General features: G+C 43.1%; 1 protein-coding gene across 2 annotated transcripts; it reads left to right on the top strand.

Annotated features, from left to right (window-relative positions):
• The first annotated feature begins 8 nt into the window (after positions 1-8).
• Positions 9-23,157, top strand: SHISA5 (shisa family member 5). Of its 2 annotated transcripts, none has more exons than XM_027700667.1 (7): positions 9-90; positions 3,078-3,240; positions 3,486-3,617; positions 4,857-4,919; positions 18,845-18,960; positions 20,029-20,247; positions 22,481-23,157. In XM_027700667.1, exons 1-7 carry the CDS (start codon positions 33-35, stop codon positions 22,555-22,557), a joined length of 828 nt encoding a protein of 275 aa, XP_027556468.1. In that variant the 5' UTR covers positions 9-32; the 3' UTR covers positions 22,558-23,157. The 2 variants fall into 2 exon arrangements, with proteins under 2 accessions (XP_027556468.1, XP_027556469.1); XM_027700668.1 differs by lacking the exon at positions 9-90 and adding an exon at positions 286-389.
• Positions 23,158-24,833: the final 1,676 nt, after the last annotated feature.

The raw sequence follows: 24,833 nt of genomic DNA, 5'->3' as shown, positions 1-24,833 counted from the left end.
TCCCCGCTCGCCCCGGGGGAGCTGCCGCGCTCATGGCGCTGGGCCGGGGCGTGCTCGGCCTCTTCAGCCTCCTGCTGCTGCCGGCGGCCGGTGAGCGCGGGGCGGGCGGGGGAGCGCTGAGGGGGATGCGCTGAGGGGGAGGGTTGAGGGGCTCCGGTGTCGCTTCCTGAGGCGGTTCCGCGGCCGGGGCTGCGCCCCCCGGGAGGACCCGGCCGGAGCCCCCGGCGGGGGTGAGCCCCAGGCTGCGGGCAGGGCCCCCTCAGCTCGGCCGCCCGTGCCGGGGCGGGGGCTGAGGGACGGGTGGTTCTGGAGCGATGTGGCCCCAGCGCCGGCGGGAGGTGGCACGGCGGCTTTGGGTTCGCCGGGGGAAAAGTTCCGCGGGAAGTGAGGTGGGTTTGCGTTAGCCGGCAGAAATTAGTGCCTGGGAGTGACTGTGAGGCCACGCCTGGTGATACGGGCTGCTGGTGACTCAGGTAAGGCTGCTGCAGAGAAACGATGGACCGACGCGGCCGCCGGTCACTCCTGATGCATCCCATTAAAAACCTTCACCTTGTCACCCCTCCTTCCCCCACCCAGTAAATTCTACCCTTTTACAGCAAGATAATAGACATACTCAGGTGTTAAGTGATGATATTGCATAAACAACACTGCTTATGGAAGCTTGTTTGATAATAGTGTTCATACATAGCTGTCAAATGCTAAAACTGATAATTGGGCTTTTTTCAGTAGTCCTGTCTGTAGCTATTTTGTTATTGTGCTTAGAGGATGGACTGTGTGCTCTCCCCTAGCTTTGTTGTTGTGATGACAAAAAGCAAATGCGAGCATAGGACTTAGCAGGTGAAGTCTCAGAAAAGGAGAAGCACTACTGATATTGTATGCATCAGTGGCATCCCTCTTTCTGAGGGATCATATTTTGCACAGATGTGCAGGAAAGGTGATTGTGACATGCAAGAAGACATTTAACTTAGTCAGAGTGGTCCAGGATCACAGTTTGTCTGGGGGGGGTGATCTGAAGTGCATGTGGCTGAAATACTCAGTTTTATCTGTAAGTACTTTGAGGGGTAACCACCAGAAAAAGGGTCCTTTAAGCTGAGTCACCATGACAGTGCTACAGCAGTAACTGTGTGGCTTCAAATAAGTAAAGTTGGAAGTTAGAAGCGTTCTTACTGGGATAGTTGGTGACTTTTGGTGGGAAAAGTTTAGCAGCTCTGCTCTCAAGGTGGAACTTGGTTAATCTGATAAAGGGTTTATGTGGTACTGATTGTGTGAAATCATCTTGCTGTCCTGCAGGGTAGGTTGAACCCCTCAGTAGCAGATACACCAAAATAGGAGGTCATGTCTGCCTGCCTCAGGTTCAGCCCTTCCGTAGTGGTGAGTTGGGTGTACACTGGGCCTTTTCTGAGGTGATTCAGTTCAGTAACCCATCAGAAAACCATGTGAGGAAAAAAAGTCCCACAGGTTGACCTGCTGATGAGCTGGTGAATCAAATCAGTTGAGGAAGAATCCAGCAGGGGCCACAGCTGATGGAAGAAGCGAGGAACAAAGCAGAGGCACTGAAATATTTACTTTGGTGTGCTCAGCCCTTGCTGGTGCAGCTCAGCTGCCTGAGAACTGGCCTAGACCTTTGGTTTTCATTGTTATTTGATTGTGCTGCAGTAGCACGATTGTGAGATGGAGGGAGGAATTTTCTTGGTTGCCTTGTTTTGTTTGTAATTTCACAAGGTGTGTTGGAATCAGTTTAGCTACCTGTCATTCATTGCCTTATAGGGGATACAGGAGGGATAAACCAGCCATAAGCTTGTGTAAACCTGTTAGTCGAAGTACTGTGGTATTGGTACAGAAGTTCCTCTTTGTTTCTGTTTAGTGAACCTCCACATTTAACCCCTGGAACATTTTTTTTTTCTTTTTATCCTTGGCTGAAATCTTTAGGTATGTCTTGATGCCAGGGAGTCAAGATTGAGTTTTCAAATGCTATAATCAGTTTAAATACTCCAGGAAAAATACTCCTTACTTTTCTACTGAAGGAACAGGATTTGTTGTCTTTGCCTCTTGTTTGCTTTCTCTGAACAACTACACTTGAAGGAATTTGAACTTTTTGGATGGAGTGTAGTTTGGGAGCAAAATATCAGGGTATGTCGTCTTAATGCGATAAGTGATAGGAAGGAAAATGAGGAATAGAAACCATGTGACTGCAGCATTTATCACTGAAAAATGAAGTTATGCTTTTCTCGGGAAGTGAGTTTTGCTTAAGCTTTGAGAAGTATTTTTATGTGACAGTTGGAAGCTTTTGATATGCTGTTTTTATGTTGCAGTTAATTTGGGTTTGGGAGGGTAAAGAGAGAGAGAGGAAACAGCCAGTTTGTTAAGGAATGTATCAGCCCAATGCAGTGCTGAGAAGCATGGGATGTCCCCTCAGGAAGCCGTCCTAGTACATGAACATCCCCATTTCCTTACCACTGTAGCTGCACCAGCTGATGCTTGCAGTGGGAAGATGCCACTAGACTGATTTTAGTCCTAAAAATCTCTGTTGTACGACACCTGTTTTATGCAATGGATTAACAGGATTAGGATCTTCTGCAAAGAAAACGAAGCAACAGGCAGAAACAACCAAGTCACATGGAAATCCAAACCTGCAGTGAATGTGGCAATGTTGCATCATTTGCATCAAGTCAAATCTCTAGGAAAATTTAACATTTTCTTCTAACTGATCATGGGGCTTGTGTGGTATTTTTAACATATCTGGCTACTCATGTTACTTTTTTGAATCTTTACAGTAATTTGGTAGCTACTATCAGATGCAGCAAAGAGAATATCACCAGCATCTCATAAGTATATTTGCATGCCTTTAGTCCTTTGTGCCTGTGTGAACACTTAGATAGACCTGCTTGAAGAAGATGATACTTTGTGTGGGGAATATTTGCCTTTGCTATACACTAAAGGAAATATTGGGTTTGTTAGACCTAACCAAAATTATTGTAATATTTAAGTGTTAACCTAGGTACGCTGATTAGTATAAGAAAGAGACTTTATATGATTATTTCTTTAGTTACTAACTATTGTTTTATAACTCTTTTCAGCTTTGGGTGAGGATTGTCAGGCATATATTGATTATTCTGGCAAAGAACAACCTGCACAATCCTGTCCTGACTTCTGCTGTGGAAGTTGCACAAATCGATTCTGCTGCTCTAATGTAATATTAAGATTTGCTGAACAATTTCAGTGTGTTCTACATAATGGAAGGTAGGAGGCAAACTGAATGTATACAACAGATTATAATTCTGTCATTAAATGACAAAAATACACAGTTTAATGGTTAAACCTTCCTAAGAGATCTTTCAGCTCTATATTTGGCTCTGTCCAGGATCAGCACTAATGCTTGTAACTTGTAAAATGGGAACAGTGAGGTGGGTAAATTGATGCATGAACTGATGTGTGTCTTCTTGAGCATTTTCAGATACTTACACCCAATTTAATTTTTCTTCGAGGATGTCTCTCCCAGGAGATCTTCTAAATAAGATTCAAGAGACCCAACTAGGAGAATTTTGGGATAAGTTTGACAAGACCGAGTTTGAAGACGAGGCAACCAAAAAAATCCGTGAATTGATGTCCAAGAGCTGGTTGGGACAAATCTTTAATATTCTTGGTTTTACTGTGGTGGGATGGCTCTGAGGCCCGATACAACATGCAATAATGTTTGTTGTAACGATTTCACTGTCAGTATTAGTATATCCTGTGTAAAGTCCTGGTTATTGAAAGCTATAACTTCACACTTTAGAATGCTTTGGGTTTAGGATGCCGGCTGTGTACCACTGGTACCTACTCCAGATAGAGAATGTTACCAAATGAAAGACATGCCAGGTGAGGAGAGAGGACACACTCTAAACCAGCCTATTGTGGAGTTGTGTCTGTAGTCACAGTGTGGATTATGTGGAAAACTGCCAGCCTTGCTGTGGAAAATTGATGAGGCTGGTTGAGCACAAACATGAGCTGAGCCGTTGCTTATCTTGCACCTGCTTCAAGCAAGGCTTAGCCAGTGAATGATGTCTGGGGTGAAGTGTTGGCCTCAGCTCAGTGTTGTCTCTGTGAAGCACAGAAGACCACCCAGACCTCTGTATGGAGATGTGAGCCTCACTCCCCCTTACCCAGGCATAACAGTCCTTGTCAGAAGTATAAATCTGGTCCTTGGAGGACCTAGTGATGTGTGGCTGTAATGTACTGGTGGGGACAAAGACTATCAGGCAAAGGTCCAATGGCCTTTACTGCTGCCCCAGCTGGGTGGAGGAGGGAGCAACACTGAAGTGTCACAGTTCTGTTTTGCCTTTGATTCAGCCATAAGTCTTATAACTCAGTTTGACTGAAGGTAACAGAAACCCTCGTTATAAAATTGATATTTGGAATCCTCCATGTAGAGGATGAGAATATAACCCCACTTTGCAGCCAAGTTGCTGTGCTTGCTCCTCTCTCCTCCCCAAAGCAGAGATGCCTCAGGGATGCCTGTCAGCATACCCAGGTGAAACTAAGCTTAATTAACAGTGAAGGTAAGCTTAGTGACAAGCTGGATTTGTTAATCAGTGGCCAACCTTAGTTATTTAGCACTAATTCAGTAAGTACATTGATCCATGGCTATTCTGAATCTATTGTCATCTCAATGAATGATCTGGGGGGTTTTTTTGGACTTCGCAAAACTGTCTTGGAAGGTCTTTGTCAGGCAAATGTCAAATCCATACTCTTAGTGCCGCAGATGACAATGTGAATCTCTTTTTAGTGTACATTACTTTTCATAAGCGTATGGAACTTAGTCAGGTAACTTGAATAAGTCATGAATTCATCTCAAAAATGGAATTTTCTTGCTACAGGATCTCTGACTCAGACCTGGGGGATTTTCAGGACCCTGATGATGACGTGCCTCTTGGCCTCGGGTAAGCCATGCAAGCTTTTAAAATGGGATTTATTTAGCAATTCTTCATTGTGTAATCAGTACAGTGGACTTGGCAGTGCTGGGTTAACAGTTGTACTTGATAATCTTAAAGATCTTTTCCAGCCTAAACCGTTTCATGAATCTGTGCTGGAATGTGAGAATAGAAATACTTACCTGCGTGCTAAGAGTGTGGAGCACTCAAAATCTATGTACATGTCAGAAGATGTAGAGACATGAAGAAGTTGGATGGTGCTATTTTGACCATAACAATCTGTGTATGTAATAGTCCATATCCTCCCTGCTGAACAGGAGGTTGAAGCATTAGCACAGAATTGCAGAACAGCTGGAGTTGGAAGGGACCTCTGGAGATCATCCAGTCCAACACCCCTCCCCAGGTAGGGTCACCTGGAGCAGGTGACACAGGAAACCATCCAGTTGAGCTTTGAATGTTTCCAGAGAGGGAGACTCCACTCTCTCCCTGGACAGCCTGTTCCAGTGCTCTGTCACCCTCAGTGAAAAGAAGTTCTTCCTCATGTTGAGGTGGAACATCCCATGTTTTAGTTTATGGCCGTTACTCTTTGCTCTGCAAAAATCCATAGTGGTTGAGGAAGAGAATCTGCTTTTGTTTGAAGTATCTCCTTGGTTTTCTGGCATCTTTTGCCCTTAAGTTTTTAACCATATTTCTCCTTCTGTTTCAGTCTGTGGCAAAAGTAAATTCCTTTAAGGCTATGTCAGTGATGACAGGAGTCCTGTTGTAAAAACGTGTCAGCTTTTCACAGTGTGGAAGATGACGAAGAGAGGGTGGGGTAGATCATAGAATGTTAAGGGGTTGGAATGGACCTTAAAGATCACCTAGTCCCAACCCCTTCTGCCATGGGCAGAGATACCTCCTACTAGATCAGTTTGCTCAAGACCCCATCCATCCTGGTCTTGAACACTGCCAGGGTTGGGGCAGCCACAACCTCCATGGGAAACCTGTTCCAGTGTCTTACCACCCTCACAGTAAAAACTTTCTTCCTACTATCTAACCAAAATTTCCCCTCTTTCAATTTGTACCCATTACTCTCTGTCCTATCACTGCAGTTCCTGATAAAGAGTCCCTCTCCAGCTTCCTGGAAGCCCTTTCAGGTACTAGAAGGTTGCTAAGAGGTCTCCACACAACCTTCTCTTCTCCAGGCTGTCCAACTCAGAATCACAGAATATGCTGAGTTGGGACCCACAAGGGTCATCTAGTCCAACTCTTAGCCCTGCACAGGACCATCCTTAAGAGTCACATCACATGTCCAAATGCTTTTTGAGCTCTGTCAGCCTTGGAGCTATGACCACTGCCCTGGGGAGCCTGTTCAGTTCCCAGCCAACCTCTGGGAGAGGTACCTCTTTCTAATATCCAGCCTAAACCTCCCGTGACACAACTTCAGGCTGTTCCCTGGGGTTCTGTCACTGGTCCCCACGGAGCAGAGATCAGTGCCTGCCCCTCCCGAGGAAGCTGTAACTGCGATGAGGGATGAGGTCTCCCCTCAGTCTCCTCTCCTCCAGGCTGAACAGACCAAATTCCTTCAGCTGGGCACTTGGCTTCCCCTCAAGGCCCTCTCAGCCCGTGTCCGTAGGGGAGGTGCTCCAGTCCTTTTATCAGCCTCGTGACCCGCTCTGGACTTGCTCCAACACTTCCATGTTGGAGTAAGGAACACTTTCTGTTGGAGACAGCGGAGCGGCGCGCGGCGATGCCGAGCGCTGTCTGACGGATGCCTGTGCGTAGGTGCGAGCGGCGCAGGGCGGCGGGAGGGACACTCGGGCTCCCCTTTAAGGGGCGGTGCGGGGCGCGGTGACGTGCGCGGGGCCGGGCTGCGGGCGCGGGGCGAGCGGCGGCGAGCATGGGGTAAGCGATGGGGCGAGCGGGGCTCCGGGCGGGGCTGGGGGGACCCTGCCGGCCGGGCTGGCACCCGCCGTGCCGTGGTGGGTCCGCCCGGTGCTCCCGCTGCCTCCGGCGGGGCTGTCGCGGGGCGCGGGCTCGGCACCGGCGGCGAGCGGGGCCGTGCGGGCGGCATCGCCCCCGCGGGGGTCGGGGCTCTGCGCCCTCCGCGGCACAGCCGGGCGGAGCTCCCCGCCCTGTGTAGCTCCAAACGCATCTTTTCCTGAGCGGGAGGAAGGAGCCGCGCTGGAGGCACCTAAAGGCAGCGCTGCCGCGGCGGTGTGCGGGCGGTCCATGGGTGTCTTGGAGCCTTGGTCGCTTTTGGCGAGGTGTCTTCCATAAGGAAGGGCTGAGACAGCAGATATTTTGGAGGAGGGATGCCCCTATGAGCTAGGCTGATCTTCCCTGTCTTCAAATATGTGGTTGCAGTACAAAAGCCGTGAGCCTTATCTTGCAGTCAGCCTTGCTCTCTTAGGAAGGAGCACTTGAATTGCTTTAATTATCTTTGTTTTCGGCTATGGAATGTCTGAAAAAGAGAATCATGGATGTCTCAGCTTGAGAAAATGGATGATTTCGCTTTTCCCTTTCAGTTACATTGCAGGATTGAAAAATTATTGTTGTGCAAAGGCCTAGACTTAACATCAAACTTTCTGGTTAGGCAATTTTATTAGAAGGTTGATAATTACTCACAGAAGTACTGTCCTTCAAAAGCCACCCGGATGTGACTCCAGAGGAAAACCACATCTCAGAACTTTCCAAAATGACTTATGACTGAGGTGTCCCATTCAGAGTGTTTCAACACTGGGAATTGCAGTGAGTGAGACTGTGACTGCAGCCAGCAGGACACCAAGTAGGTTTTTGTTTTGTTACAGACATTGCCCAGGGTTTTGTGTGGTGTGTGTTGAGGTTTTTGTATGTTGTTTTAACCAAGTAGCAAGCTGTATTCCTTCTGGAAGAGTTGTCCCTGGTTCCTTCCTGCAAGGTATGCTCCACCCTCTCTCTCCATGCCAATTTCTTTTAAAAGACAGGTTTTGCATTTTTCCTTGATGACTATGTTTACTTAATACTTTATTGTGTAGAAAGAAGGTGTGATGTCAGTTGGGATATCTCTTTGTATCTCCAACAAGATAACCACATTCTTCAAACCATTTGTAATGTGAGGAGAGGCAACAAAGGGCAACTTCCTTTAGTGCCCTGCTCTTTCTCATGAGTTGCAAATACTACCTTTGACACTGCCCTTGAAAAGGAGGAGGTGATGGTTTCCTGACATTACAGGTCAGAAAGCATTTAGTTCCCCATTCTTGCCTCAAGCTTATTTCTAGATTGAGTTACCACCCTGACACATGGCTCATAAATCCTGGGTTTTTAAGAGAACTTCCCCTCTCTGAGGGCTTCTCACAAACTACCCCTGGACTTGCTACTAGACCCTGTGGTGTCTCTTCTCCCAAGGGAAGGGTTAATGCTGGAATGTATGTTCTCTGTCTTGTCTAGCTCAGGAGTTTTAAGTTTGCTTCTACTGTTGCTTCTTGGCTGTGTTTATTCTGAGGTCTTCTGCAGAAGTGCAAGCAAAGCACCAGTTTTTTGTAGGTTTCTTTTTATTATTATCCTTTAATATTAGCATCTTTCAGTGTTTAATACCGATTATCATGTGCTGTTGAGGCAGGAGTGCAAGGCACTTTGGGCGATCCTGTTAAATGTACTTCACAGTGCAAGCAGTAGTCTTTGGACATTTTAAAGACAGTAAATTACATTCCTTTGGAGTGTCTTAATAATGCACTTTTAAGTACTTGAAAGCACTTTGCTTCCCAGAATACTGCATTTGGAAGCAAATGGAAGCATTCTAGGAAGAGTATAGAAATCAGGGTTAACTCAGATTCAGGTTTTTTTCTGTTGTTGGTCAGTCCTTAAAGATACTGTGGAGCTTTTAGGTCAGAGAGTAGAAGTGGGTTTTATACCACTAAACTTGATAAATTTGCCACCATTTTTCCTTGCATGTGAGATATGACCATAAGCAATTTCTGCAATTTCTGCTGCTAGAGAATGCATTGTGGCAAGGATTTACCACTGGAAGTCGTTTCAAGGTTTTTCCCCCCCTATTAATTGGATTACTGAGTTTTCCCTGCTTTGCCCTGGTTTCAGAGATGGATTGTGAGCAGTAAGGGTAATTTAGTTAGTTTTCCCCTTTAATTCTGCTGTACATAGTATACTTGTTTTAAGAAACTGTGCAAAAAGCAGAGCACTGATTCACCGGGACAGTTCTTGTTATAATTTGCATTGGTAACTTGGTTATTTAGCCTTGGTATGCCAATTTTCCTTACTGGAAAAGGAAATTAGATGACTCACATCAACAATTCAAGTAATTGTGAAGTATTTGAGTGTTTAAGGAGGTAGAGCAATTCAGAACATCTGTATCAAGAGTTACAGAAGAAAATAATGTAGTTGGGGCAGCTGATACCAGGTTTTCTAATTGGAAACAAAACTTCACATTGTCTGTGTACACAGTTAATTGGACTCTGTTTCTAAATTAATTTGTGCCTTGAAGTTACAGCAGATTTGTGTAACAGATCCGGGAATGCTTGAGGAAAGGCTGTTCGTCCTTATGTGATGGGAAGAGGGAGGCAGAATGTACAGCTTCCTGGGAAGCCTGGGCCAGCAGAGACAGACCAGCCTTGTTGCCCTGGGGATGTGCTCATTTGGGGTTTGTCAGAGGCTGAGCAATTTGTTGCCTTGTGGCTTAGTTGTCCTTTTGTGAAATGGAGAAGATCCATGTCATTCTGCCTGCCTTTGGCTGAGATGCAGCATCTGAATAGTCTGCTGCAGGCAAAACTTGGCAAAACCAGTGTATCTCTAACAGTGGAAGATGTAATTATCCTAATTTGCTTTCTCTCAGTGTAGGTGTCTTCAAGGCTGTGTTTTCTCCACAGACAAGGTCAAAAATACTGTGATATTAAACTATAACCTGTTTCTCCTCCTCCCCTATCACTATCAGGGACTCCAGTTTACACTTTCCAGAGTATTTGGGTACTCCAGCATCTGTAATAGGTTGGCAGGGGTAAGAGAATAAATCATGAGGATTATTACAGAATCACAAAATTGTTAGGGTTGGAAGGAACCTGAAGAGAGATCATCTAGTCCAACCCCACCTCCATGGCAGGGTCACCAAGAGGAACATATCCAGGTGGGTTTTGAATGTCCACAGAGAGGGAAACTCCATGAAAATTGGAAAAAGAACTTCTAGAAATGTAAGCAGTCTCTATTCAATAAGCAGAGGATTTCTTTTCCAGTACTGGGCCTTGGTAGTTTATGTAATAAATGAGTTAAACAGCATAGAGCCTGTTCTGAGAGGCTTGTGCTCAGGCACAGGCTAATCTCGCCAAGGAATGTAAGCTTTTTGCCTGGAAACAACCGAGATTTGGATTTGAAGCTGCTTAAAAAAATGTTGTATGCTTTTTACTAGCACGAAAAGTAAATGTAAGCTTGCCCAATTTGTAGTGGTCTACTTGCATTGGAGAGCATTTGCTTTTGTGTTCACTGCATTCTTGGTGAAGGAGCTCTTTAAAGCCGGCAGAGCAGCTGCAGGCACTGGGCTTAATGATCCCCCAGGTTCGTTTCCTCAGAAACCAGGGAGGAAGGAGAGATTGAGAAATGCTGTCCTGGCACAAGAGGCAGATGTGCATGGTTGGGTTTGCATGCTCTGCTAAGGACAGAAGGCTGTTGGACAGCAACAAACAAGGCAACCTGGCCTAAGCGTACAGAGACAGCGGGAGATTGATCGCTTGGACTGTGTTCAGGAGTTAATTTTCCTGTGGTTGTGTATTCATTGTCTGTATGTACCTACAAATATTCCCTCTAGGTGTGGGCTTTGCTGTGCCTCTCTACACAATGGAGCTCTGAAAACAGTAAATTTTTGACTCTGGAGAGAGCTTGTGAAAGTAGTAACGCTCAGAGAAGGGTCCTAGAGAAAGAAACATAGAAGGCATCTTTAAAAGATCACGATGGTTATTTATTAGGATGTAGGAATGTTTGAGCATGTGGGTTCCAAATATAGCTCCAGCTCTGCCTTTTCATATACTTCCATAAAATAACCATGGCCTGAGATGTAGCTGGATGTATTTGCAATAGACTGTATTGTTTGTTATTAGACTTATTTGTTGTTAGACTGTGTATTATGGGAGGAGGACAATGCCCAGCCTTTTGAAACTGCAGTTGTAGGGTCTTCTGTGAAATGAACAAATTAGTTTAATTTTAGGAAATTAACAAGTGTGCAAAGGTCAGTCTTTTGACAAAGTCTGTTTTTATTAAAAACGTTTTATACCATTCATTTTTAATGTGATACGCCTCTGTGCTTATTAGCATGATCTCTGGTTCTCAATTCCACTGAGAGGTAAACTTTAAACCCTCTATTTTTAATTTTTTTTTGATTGTGGAAGGAACCAGTCATCAGTCACTTTTGTGACTTTTTGGTGAACGTCTTGTTAGTGATCAGTGCCAGTTAAAAGAAGTTGTAGTTGGCCAGATGTGGCCTCTGCTGCAGAGGTCTGTTCTCTTTTGTGCTGTGTGATATTTTCCTTGATGATCCTCGTTTGCTGGATGAGTAATAACTCCCAAAGAGAGGGGGAGTGAGGCAAGATGTCAATTCATAGTAGTACAGGGTAGTTAATTTACCTAATTTAAACTTTGCTGCTGCTTAAATGCAGTGTTTCTAACTTTTATATGTGATTTTGTATGATGGCATACGAGTAGTGTGGGTAAAGACAGAGGTTTGTTTCCTATGAGAGCTGGGTTATAAAGCAAGCAAAGCAGGTGGGTGTGACCTGGTCTAAACCTCCTTTTACTGCAGTTTCAGTGTGTTTGGCAAGTCATACACCAGGTTGCAATTTGTCAGGAAAAAATCCTTTAACTCTTTAGCCAAATTAGTTTCTAATTAGGTGCTTAAATTTGCTTTCTAAAATTTGGAGAGTATTGGCAGTAGCAAATTCAGAGTGTTGCAGTTTTTGTGGAGAAAATTTTTCTGTGGCACTTAATTTTTTTTTCAGTTAAACTTGTTCTATTAATTCAATTAACCACCTAAAAAAATCCTTCCCACTGCCCAAATGGGACCCACTGTTGGTCCCAAATTTTAGTTGGGGCAGGGGGTAACATAGTGTGTCATTGAACTGGAATCCTGATGGTAGGAGGGGAACTGACTCACTTTGCTTGCCTTAAATATCTGTGTAATCAATTTAATTTCTCTTTGTACCACTAAAGAGCATTTAAAATTTATTTGCCATCTCCAGGAGCAAAGGCCTTACATTGTGTTTAAGGACAGTTTATATGCTGAGGGTCCTGCATGAAGCTGCAGTGTTAATTCTTCCACTGTTGATAAAAGACTTCAATCCCTCTGAATGAAGCTCTGGCTTCTCCTCTTGTTATGTGCATATTGTAATGTTCCAGTTACCTATAACAATTACTCTCAGTTGTCTACAGGGTGTACAATAATAGATTTCCTGGGAAACCTCACCGGAAAATTGTATTTTTAGTATGCATTACAAAGGGATTTATGTAAATAGACATATTTAGTACAAGTGCACTGTTTATGGACCAAGAAGAGATGCTTGTATACATATTTCATAATAACCTGTTGGATCAGGATGTTGGATGTCTGTGTAAAACCACAAACTCCAGGAAGTTCCCTCCCTGCCACTTTCTCATATAGGCTGTTTAAGAACATGTTGTGCTAAACTTGTTTCATGTTATTTGAAAAAAGAAAAGAGAATTTAGTGTCCTTAAAAAAATTAGCTTTACTTCCAGTAGGTCTTTGTGTATAAAATTAAAGTTTATTATTTTGGGCTTAAAGTAACCCACATCAGCTTCCTATTTGAACAAACTGAAAAAGGACCCATTCAGTACATATTTAGCAAACTTCTCAAAAGACTCTTGCATTCTCTTTTCCTATAACACTCTTGCAGTTCCAGGGCTTCTTGGCTTCCCATGGCATTATTGTTGCTCCTTTGGGATGGGTTCTCAGGCCAGAGCTGGCTTGGCTGGTGCTGAGGGTCCCTGGGCTGTGCTCAGCTGTGGATGGACTCTGGGAGATGTAGCTCAGGATTGTTTACACTGCAGGTGAGCAGAGGTGTCCCAGGAGTTGTTTCAGGGGGGCTCCTGCTGCAATCTTTGCTTTTTTTTTTTGAGGGTACCCAGAAAGAACTATGGCAGGTTGTGCTAAGTTTTGGGTGTTTCCAGTGGCAGTTAATCTGTGTCTATGCAGTTTGCAATCAGTGATGATTTGAGCTGGTACCACAGGTAGGTCAGTCAAAATAAGATGAAACTCTTTTCTTGACATTGGGGGACTGTACGTGGGCAGGACCCCAGGAGAAACAGTCTCAAGTGCTAACTTGAGTTAACATTTGTCTGAAAAACCGATGCAGACATCACAGTTCCAGCCCACACTTCACTGCATTGCATAGCTTATAAAATGACTTTGCAGTTACCCAAACCTGCCAGTCTGATGAGACTACCAAGCTTTCATAATTTTGAAACCATGCTAATATCAGTCTGAGTCTGGATCTGCCTGTTGCCCACCACAAGAATCACTTGGGAACTTCTTGATCCTGCAGAGATCCTGTTTTGGGGAGGTGGCTCACAGGTAAAACATCTGGAGCAGACCGTGGTGTGATTGCACCTGGACTGGGAGGCTTAACTAAGGTGTATATTTTGATTGTCTGCTTGTGCTGAAGCTCCTGTGGCCCAAAACCCAGCTGTGCTAAAATAGGCTGAGCAGTTCACCAAGTTTTAAAGTCAGGCCAGTGTTTTCCCATGGGTTTGCTTTCTTTGTAATAGTAAATGTTTTTCTGTTAATCTCTAGAAAAGTGGTTCTGTTTTGAATTTTCATGCTAAAACATTAAACCGAGGAAGTGTGTTGTTAGTAAAGTTGTAAAAACTAATCCCTCTGAAAGACTCCTGGGAAGTCATATTGCTTTTTTTAAAAAGAAGAGTTTATCCTTTATTTTCCTGCTAAGCTTTAGAGGCATTATGTGGCATTGTATGGCTGTGACTAAAATGTTGGACTTGGGTAAACTTCTCTGGGGACTTGTTTGGTCATGCCCGGCACCTCAGTCAAAGCAAGCCTGGACATTTACCATCCTATCACATTTCTGGGAACTGTATCCTTTTCTGGAGCAGTAAAGAATGATATGCATATACTCAGTTTTTGTTTGTTTTTTTTTTTTACTTTCAGGAATGGCCTAAATTATCTATTGAAGTCTTTCCAGACCACCCCATGCTGCAGCCATAACTCAGTATTTGTAAATGTTTGTTTTCAAAAGCAGCAGTGCTTTTGAAAAGGACCCTGCCAACATGTTTCTTGAAGCATGGAACAAATCTTGGAATAGACTAAACCTTGTGAAATAAATAGGCTGCTTTAACTAATTTTTCAGAACTAGGTGGTCTCATTGTTCATTGGGATATTTTCTCTTTTTGAAGACAAAATCCCATGTCAATGGGACACACTGCAATGCATAGATATGCAAAAACTTTCTTTACATCAGGACTCAGAAAATGTCGCTGACTTAAGTGATTCAAACTACTTAGGAGAGTTAAAAATACATTGCTGGAATTGAAACTTGGATATTTTAAAATACCCTCGAAGTATTTTACAATTTTTTTTCCACTTGACAGTATTGAAGGTAGAAATCTCCAACATGAACAACTGCCTTGAGAATTAGCTTCTACAAATTGTACTACTTAGACCCTGGGCTTGATTCTCACATTTTTAATATGTCCATTACATCTCATTCAGCAACAAAAGGCACTAATCACTGAACTCCCTTTGTATGAGCCGATGGATATTTTGAATAATTAGCCAGCCTTAAAGGTAAGGCGAGGCTGTGAGACATTCTCACTACACTTCAGTGCTTTCCAAAGGTGAGAGAATAGGGGCAGGAGTGGAGGAGGGCAAGGCAGGAGAGAGGTGGGGGTAGGAAAGGGCAGGGCATTGTCTCTCCATATTTACTTTCCCATACATTTTATGAGAAGTCCAGTTTATCGTTGCTGCAGTAAAACTGCTATTAGGTTTGATTTTGTTTTTTTACAAAATCACTGGCAAAAGTTCCCTTTTATGCGAAGAGAAAGAGGCAGGAAATGGCAGGGACTGAGCTCAAGCTGTTTATAACTGTGTGTGCTTTATTTAGAGACTATGGTATATATAATGTGGGTGCCTGGAAACCTCTGTTCACCAGAGCATTCTGATCTGGTGCCGTGGCCACCCTGATTTCTGCTCTCTGACGTTTGTTTGCAGAATGCAGGGGGGAAGGTGTGCTTTCAGTTTTGGTTGGCTTTATTTTCTCTCTCAGTTTAACTATTCAAGGGAAGAATCTGTGAGCTACAGTCCCTCGTGTCTGTTCTTTGTCATCTGTGTACAATGCTAACAGTTGGTAATTAAATTATCATTTAACGCGAGTGTAATTTTTTTCAAATAATTTCAGAATCCTTTAGGCAGATTCATCAGATGAAAGCAATTAAATTAAGGATTAGTTTTGTTTTAAGAAAGGAGTATAAGCTCTCTGCAAGAGAGTTTTTATACATATCCAGAATGTCTTGTCTCCTGAAGCACAGATGATTCACTAAATATGCTGAGGATCACTGTGGCCTCACTTGAGTAACATCTTCTCTTAGTGGTAGCCTTCCTGCACTTTTATTTCAATAGTTTTACCAGTGGGATATCCCTTAAATGCTCAAGAAGTTCTCAGGACAGTACTCCTTATACAGTAAAAAGACATTATTACACTAGGATTCTGCCTGACCTTGCAGAAATTCCAAAAGGGTATTGCTAGTTTTGATTGTAAATAGAAATAGTTAGAAAAAAAATTATTTTTGAAGCGCTTCAGTGTTGAGAGTGTTGATGACATGACTTAACAAGTTCATAGCACTTACAGTTTTGTTTTGTGTCAATGTTTTGCTACCTTCTGCTGTTCCAAGACCTTAGTCTGTGTGAGCCCAAGCACTGGCAGGAAAATTATCTGCTGTGAAGTAGGTGATAAAAACGTCTGCCAGTAATCAGTTGTTACACTGCTTAGGAAACTCTGAAAAGAACTAACCCCTCTGTTATTTCACCCACTGGGCTGTTTCTGAAGGCTTGTAATTATGGTCTGCAGCAATCACACAGCGTTTCAGTGGCTAGAACTGAATCAGTGTTTACACACACAAACACAGAACCGCACTCAGTGTACACACATGACACACCTGTACTTTAAATATAGTGAGCTCTTCAAAAGATGGATGCAAAATGTCACAGTGCTGTGGTTTTGTCATTTAACAAAGACACAGACAAGTGATGCAAAGGCACAGGGTGTCCCTAACAACTTGGTGAAAATATAGACATGGTGTTTTGGGGTTGGTTTTTTTTTTTAGCTTTGCTTTTATTACATTCCTTATTCTAGGTAGTAAATATGAGATGTGCTTCATTGAACAGAAAACTTTATTAAAAATAAATAAATGGAGCCCATGGCTGGTATTTTTATCTGTTCATGGCCAGCTTGGCTGCAGATGGGCTTGTGCTCATATCAGAACTGGATTTGGTCATGAGAGATAAGGGGGCTCTGCCAGTTTCCTGCTCTGCTGGGTAATTTAGGATGAGTAAATGTTGCTCCACTTTATCTCCTTGGTATGTTTGATTCTGCCCAGCCTCTGCTGAAGTTCAAAGAATTTCTTTGTGTGTAAAAGTGAAGAATTTTAGTCAGTCCTAATCTCTTCCCTTGACACAAGAATTTCTTTCCTTGGCAGAGCTCACTAGCAAAAAGGTGGTGTTGGTTTTTTTTTCTCCTTCTTTACTGAGGAAAGAAGGAAGAACCTAGAGGACTCTTTTCCTTTGTCTCTTCTAATGTTGCTACACCGTGTGTAGTGGAAATAATGTCAACTTCCCTAGTGAGAGAGCTCCCTCAGGGCTGATGCAGAAGTGGGAACAAGAGGAAAGAAAACTTGGCTGCTCCACAAATATCAGTAACTGCAATTGATGTTTCTTGTCATGCAGTTTCCAGAGGTGTCTGTAGTTTGTCACAGGCATTCATGCTGTTTATTGTGAACACTGCAATCAGGTTGGCTAAGGTTAATGTACAAATCCATCACACACACTTCTCTCCTTCCCTTGAAATTGCACCTGTGTCTTCCTTTTATACTTGGCTTTAAAGAAATGGCATTTTTTTGATGGAGATGAGCTGGCTGTGAACTCATTGTGCTCAAATGAAACTAATGCTCATGAGGATGGGGAGAACACTTAAAAGCTGAGTGGTTAGGAAAGCATCTGGATTTGCAGGTCAGCATATGAAAAAACTTCTTTAAAGGTGCAGATAAATGTGGCAAAACATGCACGTGTATCTCGACACTTGGTTGCATCTTTGCATCCTGCAGCTATGTTGCAATGGTCTGTTTTCTTTCCTGGCAGCGTTTCTGACATGGCTTCTGCAACTTCAGGAGGCTGCAGCAGTTCCTGCTTCCTGTTTTACATGTAAATGCTGAATTGCAGTGACTGCAGACAATCCACTCTATCATATTTAGTACTCCGTGACTCAATCCACAGTGTTGTATTCAGTGCTTCACAAATTAGATGGAGTTACAGTTAGATAAAATTCTTGCTCGTATTTGTGAAAGAGATTTGACCCGAGTTTTTTCTTCTAGTTGTTGCAGAAATAGTATAAAACTGATGGAGCCTCTCTTGAGGGGAAAGAATGCATTTTAAACTGAACCTGGTTTATTTTTCGATGCTCATGCTCAGTCAGTGCTCAGCTTACTAAGGGTTAAGTTGCTCTAGGAGAACGAGGTGAGGTCTTCCAAATTTGGGCTAGGGATAGAGCATTTTGCTTTTTTTTTTTTTGTCAGTTATTTAACCTTCCAGTGTCACTGATACTCAAAAGTGATTTTCCCATTTGGTGGCTGTTTGGCAGCCAAGTGAAAATTGCTGGAGGTTCTGGAGACGTGTGGTTTTGTTTAAAGCTGTTAACAGGAAACTGAGCAGGAAAAAACTTAGAGCTCTGTAGCCAAAATTTTTACCAAGAAGCGAAAACAGGATGGATACAAAACCAGCTCTCTGCTTGTTATTTTAGAGGTTGTTGTTCGTTAAAACTGATTTCCTGCAATTGTTCCCAAAACTGATGCATGGTGCACTTTTTTTTTTTTTTTTAAGAAATAAGAATGCTGGAGACTTTGGCTTCCATGGGAGGAAGACTTTATTGATTTCAGACAGTAAGAAACACATCATTGCCATTAACACTTAGAAGGGAATTGTCACTGGGCTTTACTGTGATACCTTTTCTCTCCTGTGTGGTAAACAGAACTTGTAAAGCTTCCACAGATGACTGTTTGTCTGCCTCCATCATTTGATGCTCATCAGAGAGCTCAAAGCAGGTGTAATCTTTGGCCTTGCCATACCAAGTTTTGGAGTTCTAGGCGGTGTTTCTGTCCCCCATAATGTAGCCTGACATACTTGCCGTGGCAGTAAAGTTTGCAGAATTTCAGATCTTCCAAACTGTGTGAAACGTGGCTCCTAAAACAACTGTTTATAAATGCCAAGGAACCTGCCAAGAGTCTGTTTGTTGAGTGCTGAGATTGTCTCGAGCTGGGGACTGGGAGGTCTAAGGAATGTGAGAAGAACTTGCTGTCACCCCAAAGCCCGGTGTGCTTTGTTTCCGGGCCTGCCTGCCCGTGTGCTCAGAGCAGGCAAGCAGTGCTTGGGAAATCAAGTCGTGGAACCTCGTGGTTTTGAAACCTTACTGCTGTAAGCTTTTGGAATACATGAAGGGACACACAGTTGCACTAAAACAACAAGAATCACAGTCACAATTAAATGAGAGGTACCAAAGACCCCCTGGTAGGGGTTGGTCATCTTCCCCTGCCTCAGCAGACCTGACCTGCAGCACTGCCCTGCACCATTGTTTCTTTTTCCAATGCACGAAGCAGTAAGAGATTGGAGGTGGAGCAACGTGTTTGCTACAGGAGATTTGGTTAAGGAGTGACTCTTATCAGTTCTGATGGTCTCTCTGTTGCAGTTTTGGAACCCTTATTGCGATTGGAGTTACTGTTTGTGCAGTGATTGTCATCACTATTATTCTGTGCCTCACCTGCTCCTGTTGCTGTCTCTACAAAGCATGTCGGAGACCACGGCGTGAGTACCTCTGTATTTTCTTTTTCACGTCTTGGAACAAGACTTTTTCTTTTCCTGCCCCCAGGAAATAGTGTTCCTACAAAAGGTAAAAATTATCTTGCCTTACCTCTCTGCTCAGATGTTGCAATACCTAAACATTAAAAAGAGGCTACTTCAGAATGTGAAGCTGCAGAGAGATGTTTTGGAATATTTCCTGAGCATTTAGAAGTTCTCCTTCCCCACCACCCCCCCAGCGTGGGGGGTTTGGGAGTTGTTTTGGGATGTTTTTTTTGTTTAGGTAAACAGGGGTAGGATAACTTTTAAAATTTTTCCCTGTCTCTTAAAAATATACCTGAAAAATAAACAAGAGCCTCAGGGCTGCAACAGTGCAATCTTGAGCAAAGTCTGTAATTGCAGCAAAAAGATGAGGGAGGTCTCAAAAAACCAAATTATTGCAGTTTATTAGAAAGTATTAATTCTCCCTATTCCAATAAGAGATATGAACCAATAATCCAACATCAGCTCCTACAAAAATCAATGAATTAAATATGTATTTGCCTTTCTGACTGTTACATAGAGAAAGAGGTACTAATACATGGATTGATTAGTTGTACATAAAAGGAAGCTCCCTTGGGCAGTCATGGTAGGAAGCTCCTTACCTGATAAAGGAGATATTTATCACCTTAGTCCTTAAAAGCAGATAACATTTTGAAACAAGCAGTTTTTCCAGTCTTACACCAAATGATAGATAACTTGGCTGTAGGGTTGAGTTCCTGGTTTTAGAGGAGTCCAAGAAAAAAGTGTTTTGCTCTTGGTGGTTGAGGAACCAGGAGGTGAGTTGGCTGCTCTCCCAGCACGTGAAGGCTCTCATCAGCACCGAGATCAGTGGAAAGGAAAGTTAGAGGCACACGATTATAAATCCATGGTGGGACTTCGAGAATGAAATTACTCAGAGTTTGAAGTGAGGAATTGACCTTGAGGGTGAATGTTTTTTGTTTGGTTGTTTTTTTTTAATGTTCCTGTGGTTTGCTGTTGAAGGAGCTCGCCTGGGACCACCAGCACTAACCGTGTTCTTTTCCTTGTGTGTAGCTGTAGTGACCACCACTGCTACCACTACAGTGGTCCACGCTCCTTATCCCCAACAACCAGCGGTGCCACCCAGCTATCCAGCAGCTCCATATCAAGGATACCAGCCCGTGGCCATCCAGCCCCAGCCGGGAATGCCGGTAGCACCGTACCCTGCACAGTATCCTCCCCCTTACCCCATGCAGCCCTCGGGACCGCCGGCCTATCATGAGACAGTGGCAGGTAAGGCAGCACTGAGAGCTGCTTCAGCTCTTAAACAGCCAAAGGGACACTTGCTCTGGAGCCAATTTTGTGTTATTTACATAATTTGCTTTCTATGACTTTATGAACATAAGTGTAAGCAAATGATGTAAAACTCAACTTATGGTGGATGGTGTAATTCACCCTTGTGGAAATTTCGTCACCGTTTCTATGTTAAGCGTTGCCAGAGGAGGTGTGAGCTGGAGCTGTACTGGCAAAGTGGTGTGTGGGACTGTCAGTGGAGCCAGTAGAATGTTTTACTAGTGCAGCTGACATTTCCTGTTAAATCAAAGCCCAATTAACAGATATATGTAGGAGTTGGGTGATTCTGCAGACCCTCTCTAATATCTGCTAGCTCTGTTCTGTAAGAGCATACAGTGACAGGACAAGGGGGGATGGATTCAAAGTAAAAGAGAGTAGGTTTAGATTAGATATAAGGAAAAAATTCTTCCCTGTGAGGGTGATGAGGCCCTGGCACAGGTTGCCCAGAGAAGCTGTGGCTGTCCCATCCCTGGAAGTGTCCAAGGCCAGGTTGGATGAAGCTCTGAGCAACCTGGGCTAATGGAAGGTGTCCCTGCCCATGGCAGGGGGTTGGAACTGAATGATCTCTGAGGTCCCTTCCCATCCAAACCATTCTGTGAGGTGTTTCAATCTATATACAGATGGCATTCCTTAGGAGTTTGTCACTATGTTTAGAGAATACCAAGTCTGATCAACTTCAGACCAGTTTGTTGCCAACCAGCAGTTAGAATTACCAGAATCTTTTTTTCTTCAGCTTTCTTTCTTTCACAGCATTGTGTTCACGCAGCCTTATTGTTGCAATGACTAATTCCCACTTCTGCTGGTAACAGTTGTTCTCTGAACAATTGGCTTCCGGCTGTTGAGAGGAGCCAAAACTAGGCTGTGACCTGTCCTAGGATCTTCAAGCCCTCTTACAAACCACATTATTTGTTCTTCTAAGTAACAAGCGAAGTATAGTCCTGATCAGTAGATAATGCCCTTGGAAAGTAACTTTCAGGACAACTCAAATATAGAATGGCTTTTCATGGTCTGAAGCATTTGCAAACCAGTTAGGAATTGTACGTTAATAATGTGCAGACCAGCCCCACATGTGGAACCACTGACCTGGCAGGCCTGTTGAGTCTGTTTTTCTGTTATAAATGCCAAAGAGGCTGTGGGTTTTATGGGATTATGCCAAAGTGCTTTGACTTCATCTTTTTCATGTGAGGGAGCCAATAAACGAGTCACTTTACTTCTACCCTCTGGTTTCTCAAACTGTTGCTGGTCTGTTAGTTCTTAGAACAGTTGTGTTTTTATTTCTGGGAGCATACCAAAGCACTTTCCATATTGCCAGCTGAGAATGTCCTAACGTGAGAGTTCCTTCCTTCATTTCTCCTGTCTATTAACCAAGGAGCAGGCTCTTAATTAGGTCACACGCTGGGGAGAGAATACCTCTGCTCTGCCAAACAGGAGCCAAACCCACTCACTTTACAAGATCAGCAGGAGATAACAACACTTACACTTTCCAGGGATCTGATCAGCTGCTGCATTACTTGAACTAGTGCTGTTTGCCAGCCCTGAAAATGAAGGTGCCACTTGAGAGCAGCTTGTCTCACAATACTGGAGAACAAGGCTGCCTTCCGAGGGTTATACATCGAGTGTATAAGTTAAACTCTTCAATGGCTCAGTAGTGGTGGGATACTTTTTTCTCTTTTACTTTTTTAATTAGCTCTGTGACACTTAGGAGGAAAGCATTTTCCCTGAAGGAATCCTAAAATTTGATTTCTCTAGTCCTTTTTCTTTTGCCCAGAGGTTTATTTTTTTTCTTGGCACACTGTCAGGTATATCCTGTTGTTTGTGCAACCCTGACTTCCACTGGCTCTCTTTTGGACCAGATCTGTTCCCTTTTTTTTTTTTTTTTTTTGAACTAGGTTCTACCCTGAAGGCAAACCATGAGCTTGTGGCTGCCATAATTCACATGTATACTTAGCATCAAAAAAACCCCCAAATCCCACAAGAATGAAGGTTTTTATGATTTCACTTCTGAAATGCAGATGCTCTGTGAGTGAGCACAAGCTGTTCTCAAGTCCAACTAAGATGCTGGATAAGTTGAACCTCTTAATCATGTGCTGAAACCAGAAGTTACCATTTTATATGTAGAATTCAGAATGCTCATTTTATAAATCTATTTTTTCTTTGTGTTTTGCTTTTGCAGCTGGTGCTGGAGCCCCTTACCCAAGCCAGCCCCCTTACAACCCTGCTTACATGGATCCTCAGAAACCCACCTATTGAAAAGCTCTTCTACTGTGCTTCTGCATATGAAACTTTATAAAATATAATTTGTTCTGTTTACACCCTGCACCATTAGTATATTTTTCTTGAAGACAGCAATCTTTTGTCTAAATAAAGTAAAAAGTAATTCAGTATGTTTAATGCTGCAAGGAAGGAGTATTTTTCTTGCAGAAGTTGTTCATTTATACCTCAAGCAAATACAAAAAGAGATTTTGCTCTAAATACAATGAGAAGCATGAAGAAGGAGTACTTCAGAAATACAGAACCACAATAACATTTGCTGTGCAATAATTTTGAAAGGATTGGTCTAATATGAGCATTGTCAAACACCCAAAGCTGTAGCAATCTTTTGCACAGTATTAAAACATAAAAACTTAACCTCTAAGAAACTACCTGATACATGTTACATATGTTCTGCCTGTTTTGAAGCTACTATTGTTAGGTAAGCTGCCATTTAATACATTTCATTTACCATTCAAAAGGGAATTTTCCTTTTTTGCAACACATTTGCCTTCAGTAGGGGGTAGCAAACCGTGTTTAATTGTCTCTGGACTAGCTCTAAATAGCACAAGTTGGTGATGTCCTTGTTTTCTTTCCCAATTTGAAGGCTTTAAAACTGTGCCTCCACTGGGTGTTAGAGCTAGGAATTAACAACAAATCCAAACTCTCTGCCATTAACAGACCAAATATCTCAAAAGCTGAAAACTTGAAAATTCCTCATAAAAATTATTGGACAGGTATTTCTTGTTGAGGCATTGTTGGATGAGCTTACTTCAGTCATTTCTTGTGATGAGTTTGGAAGAAAAATTAGCAATTTAACTACACGTTAAGCAGAAGTACCTGCCAGTATTTGTTTTACAGGAGAGGTGGGATGTCAGCAGTAGATTGGGTTTTTCAAATGCTTAGGGTTTTCCACTGTCTCTAGTGGGAACTGTATATGGCAGGAACCTAAGAATTCTAGACCTTTATAAACTCAGTCTGCATTTGAATAACAAAATGCAGGGAGGGATAAGAAATCCCAGCCCAACACGAAGCAGGGATTAAAATTTCCTGTTGTCTTCAACATTCCCATGAAGCTGAACAGAAGATGAGAAGTCAGGGAAAGCAGGGATTTGGTCAAAGCCAGGTAATATATTTTTCAGAAGGTAGTGCTTTCAGTCATGAAACATCTTGAGACATCCTCGTGACTATTACCACTGCTGGGGCTTTTAGCTCTATAAATTTTGTATTGCTCAAACAAAGAAGGTGTTTTTTTGTTTTTTTTTCCACTGTCCTCAACAATTCTGTCCTTTTGACATTGATATACAATTTGTTTTTAATCCTCACAGAGCTATCTAGTTAGTTGTATGCATAATTTTAACATATCTTTTACACTGATTTTAGTTTTCTTGGAGAGGCCACTGAGCCATTTGTCCCGTGATTTTACATTTGGAGGTATATTATTGTTTGGTGGCATTATTTTACCTCATAGTGGGTGGAAATTGCTGCTGCCAAAGGCAGCCTTGTTTTTCTTCCTGATTGTCGAGTCTATTTTTGGATTATTCTGAATTTTTTTTAAATTTTTTTTTAAAGAAGGTTTTCAGGGCATTTCAGAAGAAACTTGTAGAAAGTGTTTAGCATCAGAATTCATGCCAACCTGTGCTCCTGTGTTACACCTCTCTGAGTGTTGAAGTTAATAGCATGAAATGGTGCCAAGGGGCACTCACAGAGCATGTATCCATGTATCCTGTGTCTGTGTTCCTCCTCTTTCCTGCCTTGTCAGCTGAGAAATCAGGCAATGCTTCATTACACTGTTAGACAACCAGCACTGGATCGTGTGTCCTGTGTGGAGGGTGAAGTGTTGCCTTAGAAACCTGGAATGTTTCTGTGTGGGAGGGCACTGAGTGGCTGCAGAAATAAGTCCCTTGCTGTAGATCCCTTGTGTTTATTCACTTAGAAGGAGAGCAGAGACTAATCCAGCACCTTTAGATGGAGCCTGGCCAGGGAGAGCAGCTCTCAGAGCACAGGCAGAGCATCCCAGTGTGGGGCTTGATGAGGTTGTTCCTGTGCCCTGCTCTTCTTTCCTCCATCTGCTCTGACAAATGGAACAGTTGGTGGCAGTCTTGGTAATGGTATGTTTGGGTAATGAAAGGGAAATCTGCCGTTTCGTGACAGGTTGGCTCAGTCATCATCCCTTGGGGAGGCAGTCAGAAAGTGAAGTGGCAGCAATAACAGGGGTTCCCAAATGTGAAGTTTTGGTGTAGAAGTTGCACAGACCAAATAGATTGTCCTGAATT

Source organism: Neopelma chrysocephalum, unplaced genomic scaffold (assembly GCF_003984885.1).
Source record: "Neopelma chrysocephalum unplaced genomic scaffold, ASM398488v2 Primary Assembly neopelma1_147, whole genome shotgun sequence".
Classification (NCBI taxonomy): domain Eukaryota; kingdom Metazoa; phylum Chordata; class Aves; order Passeriformes; family Pipridae; genus Neopelma; species Neopelma chrysocephalum.
This window is presented reverse-complemented; position numbering and strand designations above follow the sequence as displayed.